Genomic DNA, 10,000 nt, shown 5'->3' on the forward strand with positions numbered 1-10,000 from the left:
TCGCCACGCTCGACCACCGCTGACTGCCCCTTCTGTTGGAGGCAGCTGGGGTGCCGAAGCCAGTGCTGCTGGCTTTTGCTTTGCCCTGCGGGTACGGAGGAGGAGGGGGCCTGATAAAGGTCGTGTCGTGCCCAACTGGTGGCTGTCTGACAGGGCCTGAGAGTGGGTCGGTGAGGAGACACCGCCGGGCTCGACCGGGGAAGGCCTTGTGGTGCTGATCCTGTTTTAGCGTGTGTCTCGGGGCGAGGGGTCGGAGGTCGCTCCAGATGTGTTCCGGAACATTTTCCGGAATGTGGCCCATGGAACGGCTCCAGCGTTCAGACAGGGCGTTGTGGCCCCTGGGTTCCTCTGGAGACGTGTTTCCTATTCCGCTGTCGCCGCTGCCACTGTGGCGAGTGCTGATTGGCTGGTCATCTTCGGCGTCCCGCTCCGCTCGCGCACGCAGACGCTCAACAAAATCTCCCATGTCGCGGTACAGCACTGACACAAACTGCAGGACCGAGTTCGGGCTCTGGGGGAACTCCAAACAACCCAGCGTGTCCGAGTCGGTCTCCGCGGTGCACTGGAACCCAAAGTGGGCCCGGATGCACTCGTGGGCCTCGTGGCGGTACAGCCCTGGGTCGACGAAGAACACGTGGCAGAACGTCCGTGGTGCCAGCCCGTTTGTGTCGATGGTGACGAGCCCGAAGAAACGTGGGTCCTCTGGGCAGGTCGTGCCAAGCACCAGCCTCTCAGCCGGGTAAGACACCAGGGTAGTGCCCGCATCGTCGCAAAGCTGCACACCGTCGCACGAAATATGCATCATCACCACGGAGTGCGTGCTCTGGTCAACACTAACATGGGTGATACACCGGTGCACGCATCGCAGGCGCTCCTCTTCCTCGCTCACGACCTCTCCCTTCTGCGCAGAGGTTGCGAGGTCGAGCAGGGAGGAGTTGATGTATCCGACCACCATCGCCACGTTGAGAGTGTTGCTGTCCAGGGAGAGATTGTCCAAGCTGTGAATAGACTCTGCGAACACTGAGTCGCTGCTGGTGAGCTTGGCTGTCTCGTATTCGGACAGCAAATCCGGGTTGCTTTTCACCAACCCCCAGCGTGCAAAGTAAGACAGGTCGGGCTCAGAGAGGGGCCTCTCTTTGGAAAGGTTATTCTTTGGTCCGGCTGCGCCATTGAGAGGGTGCCAAGGTTGGTGATTGGGCACCTTGACATTCTCGCTGGAGTTATTTGGCTTCAGCCATAACCCCCGCTGGTCAGTGCTCTGGATGACCAGTTCCTCGTCGCTGGAGCACGAGTCCACCAGTAAGGGGGCTGGCAGGGGCATCGCCACCCCTTCCTCCCAACTTCCTCCGTCTCCTCCTACTCCGCCGTCTACTACAAGTCTCAAGTTCCCCGCGGACGAGCCAATCAGCTTCACCACAGCGTCGTGCGGTGCGTCGGTGACATCCGTCCCGTTGACATTCAGCACGCGGTCCCCCAGTCGCAGCCCGATCACTTCGGCAGGGCTGCCCCTCACGATGCCGCTCAGCAGGCACGGCCGCTGGCCCACCAGGGTGAAGCCGTAGCCGGCCCGACCGCGAGCCATCTCCACCCGCTTCAACCCCGTCTGCCAACTCGGGTCCATCCATCCACAGGGCACTCCGGCCTGACCAGGCACCCTCATCCTAGCCTCTGGGTCAGGGGTGTTAGGGATTGGGGTGGGGTGAGCTGGTGAGGATGGGGCGGGGGTCGAAGGGGGGGATGTCTCGATGGGATAGGGCAGAGACAGTGGTGGGTGCGGAGTGCTTTGGGGGCTTAAAGAGGATCAGCGGCAGTAAAGATGTTGGCCAGCCATGCTGCAGACACACAGACTGGACTTAAATGTGCTCCTGTGGTGGAAAGAGCAAACATTTAATTAACAGGACAATTAATGTAAATTAATATTACAAAAATATCAAAACCTAAATTGTTATAATGTAATATAATAGATATAAATGATTATGGCATGAACCTGCTTTTTAAATCTTGATATTATAGATGTATGAGTTAGAGTTATTAATTCAACTAAACAAACAGTTATTCAACTAATAGTCCCTTAAAAAGCCAACTGAAAAAAGGGGGGGAAACACCTTGAGCAGTACATATGTCACTCAAGTAAAAACATGTTTCGTAAATGTAGTCTTTATCCTCGAGACACAGAACAGTCCGACAGAATCTTGCACCAAGCTCTCGAATTGTTAGTGTTTTTAATAGTAGGCTCGGTGACGTGTGTTCAAAAAAGGGTTATCATGACGTCTCATGACACCAATGGTAATTTCCAATAGTTAAAATCTCGGACAAAATGATTTACCGATGACCGATGGTCTTTTTTTGTTTTCAAACGTCTTCTGTCAAACGTACTGCTGTCTTAAAAATGTTGGGAAGGTTCTCTTGCACTCAATACTTTTCATTGTATGCTGTTTTTCAAATAAATATTTCCGAAAAGTTTTAAATACACACATATTCACACACCCATAACGTCCATACATTATATGTTTCCCATCTAAAGTGTTTTATCATTCAATTATCAACGTAATACTCACTTTTTCCGAACTTTCCCTTCTAGTTGCAATGAATTCCATATGCCGTCAGCTCAACCGCTTCCATTTACTATTGTTGGTGGAATACAAAAGCGTCTTTCTTAGTAACTATGGCACCCTAACGTTTGCAAACCAAGGAAGACTTTTCATTTGCTGAAACAACCGTCCATCACCTTCAATATTCAAATGAATGCCACACTCCTATTGGTTGCCACCCCTGTCATGTGGCGCTGCAAGCATAGATGTCCACATGGAAATGCTGGTCAATTCATTCGTGCTTGTCGAAACTGTTGCAGAGATGTCACGATGTTCTTCAGTCTCACAAGTGCCTCAACAATGTTGCCAGTGCATGAACGTGTGCGTCTATGATTATAAATTAAACAATTACAGACTGGCTTGCGTCTGTGCGCGTACCCATCTAATACCCGGAAGAACCGTCTTAACTGGTCATAGTACAGTAACGATTCAAACGTGCCTTCATAAACAATAAGGGCGGTTGGTGCACTTACAATCAAATAATGGCTTCATTTGAAGCAGCCAATGGAAACGACTATTGCCTCGTTAGTGATTGTGCTGAGCACGCACACCTGCAGGTGTGTGTAAATATTAGCTCGCGTGACGCCTTTAGGCTACATAGCCTGCATGGTTTAACGAACGGCGCGGAAAGCGCCTTTAAGCTACAATGTTTTAGGATAAAGGTTAGACAAGGCGGTTAGTTGTGGTCTTTTAGCTCGGCATTAGGTAATTGTTCTTTCACACGCCAATACAGTTCGGTAGATAATCCTCTTCGTGGACTCGCCAACTGTTCGGTATATGCAGTTGGTCAGAAAAATGACTGTCATCTGCTTGTTTACAAAAGGTCCCCCTCCTTCTCCCTTAAGCTTATGGGTTTAACCTTTAAACCTCTCAAAAGATGTCAAAAAGGTCACCTACGGTTTTAAGATAAATGTTAAGTGTATCTGGTCTGAGAGAAGACATTTCAGACAGAATTTTAATGGCATATTGAGGGGGGGGGGGTAACAAAGGGTCTTTTTGTAACACAAACATAAGCAATATATTCTTGGTGTATAATAAAGGCATTTTTTCCACAAAAAGAATTTGAGAGCACTTTCATCAACTTGCTTTGGCACACCATAGAATGAACAAAATAGATTTTTGTTTTGCTTATGTTATTACAGTTGTAGTGTGTCATTTTAAGCAGAAACAATATAGGAACCTCAGTGAACTTTACATATTTTAGTGAAACAATGAGACATCCCACAGTTCTCTTAAGTTCTTTTCCAAATTAGAAAGATACTGTGCAGAGTCCAGGAATGTTTCCCATCGGATTTTACACCTTAGTTTAGGCTGACGGAACAAATGTCTGGAGTGCTTGAAAACCATCTTGTGTCTTTTCCCCAGCCTTTGAGCACGGAAGAAATATGGGCATGTGGGCAACGCTCTATGTGTCCCTCCTAGGCCTCTGTACTTGCTACCAGCAGGACTCAGTTCTGTGGGTGTGCCGGTTCTCTGGGCCACACCATCTTCTCCAGCAGGTTCATCATGCGCTCCTGCAGCTGTTGGCTCTGCACCTGCAGCAGGTTTTGCTGCTGCACGACCCGCCGGACCTCCCGACACGTCTCCTCCATGGCCCGGCGCATCCTCCTCTGCTCCTGCAGCATGGCCTCCAGCACCCGCACCTTCCTCTTCTTCAGTGAGGCAGGGGGTGAGGGCTGCGGCACACGCCTCCGCTTCGCCGGAAACGAATGGCTCCTGGGGTGAGAATGTAGCAGAATGGTTTATGAGAGAGGTGACCACTAGATGTTGCATTAGGCTGACTAGATTTGCTTTTAGGCTCACAGTCTGTTTTCTTTATAGTTCGTTTGTGTCAGTGTAACCTCAATGGGGTTATTTTTGCTGACTCAGTCTGACGGGGCACGTGCCATTGTATATTATTATTGTTCATTGTTAGGAAGTTTATGAATTTTTAATGAAAGATGTGCAAATTGTAATCCCTGTTCACCTTCTGTTGATGTAAAATAGCTATGCAACCAAATGTAATGTTTGTGGGAACAGTTCACCAGTTCATCAATTCTAACATCAAGCGGATTTTGTTACTAATATTTTAAAATATTTAAGAGGTATATAGAATGGAATAATATAGAGTATTGCATTTAATACTGTGGTGGCAGAAAAAAAAAAAACATTCTTAGTCTCTGCCTAGACTCATGCTCTTATAAAAACGTCTGATTGGACAATTCACCACTGGAACTCGCGCTCTGATTGGCTGCAGTTGATTGACTGGTTAATAACACTGCGTGCGATAGGACGCCTCCTTACCTAGAATCTGCTGAGTGCAAGCTCATAGAGCTGTCGGACAGCTCCTCCTCGTCTCTGAGATACTTCTCATCAGAGGAGCCTGTGTACTCGGGGAGGAAACCGAGCACAGGTGAGGCCCCAGGCACAGGTACGGACCCCTCAGCAGTCTCAGAGGAGGGCCCTGCCTCCTGGAGGTCTAGCAGGTCGTCTTTGCCCCCGCCGCTCTTTGACAAAATCCTGTCAATCATCTTGTAGTAGGGCCAGTCGGAGGAACCTACACCATTAGTCGTATGCTTCAGTTTCCTATGCAAAGAGAAGCAGGAAGAAAAGAAGATTGATTGTAAAAAAAAAAGAGAAAGGAAAAACACTGAAATCAAAGAGAAAAAACATTAGCTATCCACCGGAAAAAAAAGATCTGACACTATAAGAGCTGTTACTTGAAAGCTGGGAGCTCCTTTCTTGGGATGATGCCAGCAAGCATTACAGTTCTGTTTGAATGAAAACCTTAATATATTGTCAATTAACAACATTCCGCAAAATAAAACTCACTGCACAAGTGTCAAGATAATATTGTGGGGCTTCAGGTGATGCTCATTTCTAATGAATTTCCATTTTTCAAATCAACTATACTTGTATACTATATCTATACTAATACTTGTCATCTCTATCAGGTGATAGAATACATTCAAATACATACATGTCATATTTTCAAAGAGAGCCAATGGCCCTTCTCGTACAACCAGGTGGCCTGATGCATAAAGTCAGAGCCCATGGTCTAATACAGTCGACTCTGACTGCACACTGTTCTTCCTTACCTGTACTGGAAGGACATGTTGGTGATCTTCATCTTGATTTCCTCCCGGTGCCGGTGTTCTCCTGTAATCTCGTAGAGTCGGTTGGCCATCTTCTCGTAGATCTTGGCATTCCTCTTTGCGCCCTTGAGCGCGCCGTAGAACTCCTCCCAGACGTAGATCAGGGCCTTCATCTCAGCCTCAGTCCAGTTCCTGGCGCGGCGGTGCTTCTCGGAGAACCCGGGCACGATGTAGCTGACGCCGTCGTCAGAGGCCATTTTGAAACCTAAGAGCTACACTGCTTACTTTTAAGTCTTTCTCTCGCTCAGCTTTTCTTTTTTTTATTTACATATAAAAGTGGCTTTTTACATTGCAGTGCACTTTACCCTGAAAGCCTTTTCCATCCTGCTCTGCATCCACCCTGCTGCAAAGGAGCAGGAATATGTATGTTTATGTGTGTGTGTGTGTGTGTGTGTGTGTGTGTGTGTGTGTGTGTGTGTGTGTATATGCGTGAGAAAAGGAGAGAGTAGCAGAGCGATCTCAGCCTCTCCTCTCTAAGCTCTCAGTTAAGAGGCCTCAAAATGGGGCATGCAGCTGGATGGATCCGGTCTAAAAGATTTTAAAACGGGAAGTTCCGTCACTCTGATGTCAGGTTGCCCGGGTAACGGGCCGAATGGGTCCTCCCCCGCTCTCCAAGTGGCTGAGCCTGTCCCCTGCCCCTCCCCCACGCTCTCCCAAACTCCAACAAAAAGCTTTTAGCTGAAAGTCAATAAAGTGGGCCAGTGGAGAGCAGGGGGAGGGAGCCAGGAAGCCGTGCTCTGAAACACGAGCCCCTTGGGAGCGAGGGAGCGAGCGAGCTAGAGAGAGAGAGAGAGAAAGAGCACACTGTGCTGTTTCCTTGGCAATATGCAGCCACATGTCCGTGTCACAGACAGATTTAAAAGCTTTTAGAGTGTAGCTGCACACACAGGGAAAGAACATAACAACTAATTAACTGAGAGGAAATGATCGGGGCTGACGAAGCGGTACCGTGGACTGTGACTGGGTTGGAGGAAGCACGTATCTCAAATTGGGTTCTTTTCAAGACATACCATGCGCTCCTTGCCAAGAAAGTTTAGCAACACACACATCGACACTGCGTGCTGCCAGACACAATTTCCTTCTGCCTTGATGTGGTCGCTCCTCAAACAACTTAAACATGGCTCCATTCAACTAAGAATTAGGTTGTCGGTTTGACTGTCGAATTGTGTTTTAAAGAATTACGATTACATTTCAATCAAAGTATTAGAATAAGTTCACCTTTGACATAAAAGACAGTGGATATTCATGAAATCAATATGATGGTGGGGCGTTTGGAACATCTAAAGGAAGGTAGTTTATTATCTAATTACCGTTAATAAATCTAAATAAATCTATGTAACAAATATGTTATTATTATTATGATTTAAAAAACACCTCAGTGACTCTCTTCCTCCCTTTCTCCTGGGTTGGGGGATGGGTGTGAAGCGGCTCTTGTCAAGACTCGGCTCAGAGGGTGAGGGTCAGTACCATAGACATACATATACATATATAGACCTATATATGTCTATGGTAAGTACCCTCAGCCCTAGCACCCCACCCCCAGACAGAGAGGTCCTCGATCCCTAAAGCCCATCGTTTCTGGAGACAGCCCCCTCCTCTCCTCTATTCCTCTACTTCCACCCTCCCACACATAGCTACTCATTGGAAGAGATGACAATGGCTTGATGCCCCAACCCCCCCCCCCCCCCCCCCCCCCCACACACACACACACACCTCCTGTCTTCGTTGAGCCTATCTCGGTATGAAGCACGTAATAACCCACTGTCCATCTGTCTTCCCTCATTGGTCATCAGTCTAGAGTAAACTAGTCCCTTACTGACCTACCCATCTGTGCAGGCCACACCATTGATACCTTGATCAAGTTAATTTAATCATCATCAATGCGTAATTATGTTCACTGTCATTTGGAAAATCTTTTGTATAATAGGCAGTAAATAAAAATAGGTCATTCAAACATACTAATATACGCATGTGTAGCCTATTATCTGAGAGGGGTCTCTCTTCCCAACGCGGCTGACCGGAGCCCAGATAAAACTATATAGCTACCTGCCTGCTTATGTGAACCAACATCTAACAATATTCGGAAAACCTCTCTCCATTTAACATGGTGAAAGCAAGCAGTTTCGTGCGAAACCAACTTTTCACTCAGACCAACAGCACCGTCAAGTTCTTTCAGCATAGGTCTTGGCCTCCCAGTGAAGCTTTTAAAATAGTGCAAGCAAACACGTAGTTTTAAGTCTCCCCTTGTGTTTTGACATGCAATGTAGAAACTCTTTAAGTTAACCTAACCAGCATGTTTTTTTAGGTGGCTACAAACTTTATATATACATTCAGCTAATTGAATAAAAGAATATTCTGAATGAAAAGACATCGCATGACTCACGGTAAAGGACATAAATATGGTGTGACCCGTTATGTCGTGTGGCATTTTGACTCAACATTAGCTAAGTTTACTTACCAAAGGTACGGTGGTCGAGCTGTTGGCCTGTTAACATATTTCAGGGTTTATCGATATCGATGTGCACGTTGTGTTTACACTGATCTGGGTAGTTTCATAATTTGCTTCTTACTTAAATATGTTCATCGTAAGAACTACTCCAATATACCACAGAGCAGAAATATATTTTATTTGTCCAAATAGGCAGCCTAATCACCTAAACACTAAAGCAAGTACTTCTGGTGCTTGCCTCGATGAATTGTAATTCTGCGCATATATATATATAGCCTATATGCTACTCTCTCCTTTTCTCACGCATATACACACACACACACACATATATTAATAGTAATTGCATGTGTGAGAGATGGAGTTCGGCCACGCCGCCAGCGAGCTGTGTACCATGCTATCATTGAGATAGCTGGCTCAGACATCTCGCAAATCCCTACAGACGTATTTTTCAGTTAACTTACAATAACAGGATTTTTGTATTTGATGGGAGAAATCACTGATAATACTTTTAAGTATATTACTTTTAACCATATGCTAAGTACGAAGAAGTGGTGCAACTGAAGTTTAAATGACTTTCTATTAATACATTGAGTGGATTTGCCTGTTTAACGATCTGTATGGAAATTTGTTGTCAATTATATTCTATAGGTGTGCAGACACAAACAGCATTAGCGAATGTGGACCTCTACTGGCGCATTCCGACAGTACAATTCTTATGGTTAATACTGCCACCTAGTGTAATTCAAAAGAACGTGCAGTGATTTGGCAGTGTTACCGTGTATGGTCACGTGGAGAACAAGAGTAACCTAATTAAAACGACCGAAACTGGATAAACACGAGATGCTTAATCTGTTAAATGAAACTGTATAGAAATTACTCTCATTCAAAATATATGCTGTATTTTGAACCAGCATTAGTAGATATATAATTAATATTTAAGTACAGGGCTTTTAAGTCAGTATAAAATGACTTAAAAGATATAAAATCACAGAAAACTACATTTTCATGTTTTTAATAGTCATTCAGTAATCCAGCAGTTACTTCATATGCAAGGGATTGTTTGTACATGGTCTTTTATACAGCAACAATAATATTTTCCATCTCAGCTTCATCCAAGTCTTCAAACGTGCCCTGTCTCCAATTCCAATGCACTGAACATCAAAGAAAGAAATGCCAAATGCCTCTGCTTTTTCTGACGATACAGTGGCAAACAATGATCTACAATTACTGTTATGTCTATGGTAACTTTCAAAATAAGTACACCAGAAATTAAGTGACGTTTAGTGCAATACCTGTTAACTAAATTCACAGTATAAAAAAATTAGTATGAGAACAGCTTATATGAGAAATTATAAATCAATTCAAAATGTGTAACAAATGATAAAAAAGACAAAACACAAACAAAAAGGATGGAGTACATGGTATGTTTGTCCATACAACAAACATGGCTTAGATGTAAACAAATCAAGAAAAAGTGTCAATCAACTCAAACAGTATACTTTTAGTGGCTGAGCTATGAACGCAGGTGTAGGACACGTCTGTGTATCCCACATACTGCATGTGTGCATACGCACACACACGCACACACGCACCCCCACACACCCACACACACAAATACACACACACACACAAATACACACACACACACAGACACAGACACATTTAAACAAACATATATCAACATCTTGGTAAACAGGTCAATCAAAGACCTAACAAGGGCCGACTGGACAACTGACAACAGGTGTTCTGACAGCACCAAAGCCAGTTCATTAGAAGTGACCATCAGACCTTCCCACTGCAGTGTTAGTTATCTGGGCGAGTCAGAG

The 10,000-nt window shown here is 45.4% G+C and overlaps 3 protein-coding genes across 4 annotated transcripts in view; all 3 read right to left on the bottom strand.

Annotated features, from left to right (window-relative positions):
* The window catches only part of LOC122133704 (regulator of G-protein signaling 12-like), a 6,830-nt gene extending 3,403 nt beyond the window's left edge, over positions 1-3,427 (bottom strand). The window contains exons 1-2 of the mRNA XM_042710364.1: positions 2,559-3,427; positions 1-1,865 (exon numbers count right to left, since the gene is read on the bottom strand). The exon at positions 1-1,865 is cut by the window's left edge and continues 248 nt beyond it. Of these exons, the coding sequence (XP_042566298.1) occupies positions 1-1,660 (1,660 nt within the window). The 5' untranslated portion in view covers positions 1,661-1,865; positions 2,559-3,427. The remainder of the gene's footprint in view (positions 1,866-2,558) is intronic.
* Positions 3,428-3,756: 329 nt separating this feature from the next.
* On the bottom strand, positions 3,757-6,589 carry msantd1 (Myb/SANT-like DNA-binding domain containing 1). Its single transcript, XM_012841889.3, has 3 exons — positions 5,669-6,589; positions 4,875-5,156; positions 3,757-4,307 (listed from the first exon to the last, which is right to left on the bottom strand). The coding sequence occupies exons 1-3, from the start codon at positions 5,920-5,922 to the stop codon at positions 4,040-4,042; spliced, it is 804 nt and encodes a 267-aa protein (XP_012697343.1). The 5' UTR covers positions 5,923-6,589; the 3' UTR covers positions 3,757-4,039.
* Positions 6,590-9,170: 2,581 nt separating this feature from the next.
* dtx4a (deltex 4, E3 ubiquitin ligase a) overlaps positions 9,171-10,000 on the bottom strand; it is an 18,821-nt gene continuing 17,991 nt past the window's right edge. For both annotated transcript variants that reach the window (XM_031584896.2, XM_031584895.2), the window contains exon 9: positions 9,171-10,000. This exon is cut by the window's right edge and continues 1,704 nt beyond it. The gene's annotated coding sequence lies outside the window, so the exon portion shown is untranslated.

The sequence above is a fragment of the Clupea harengus genome, chromosome 18 (genome assembly GCF_900700415.2).
Source record: "Clupea harengus chromosome 18, Ch_v2.0.2, whole genome shotgun sequence".
Taxonomy (NCBI): Eukaryota; Metazoa; Chordata; class Actinopteri; order Clupeiformes; family Clupeidae; genus Clupea; species Clupea harengus.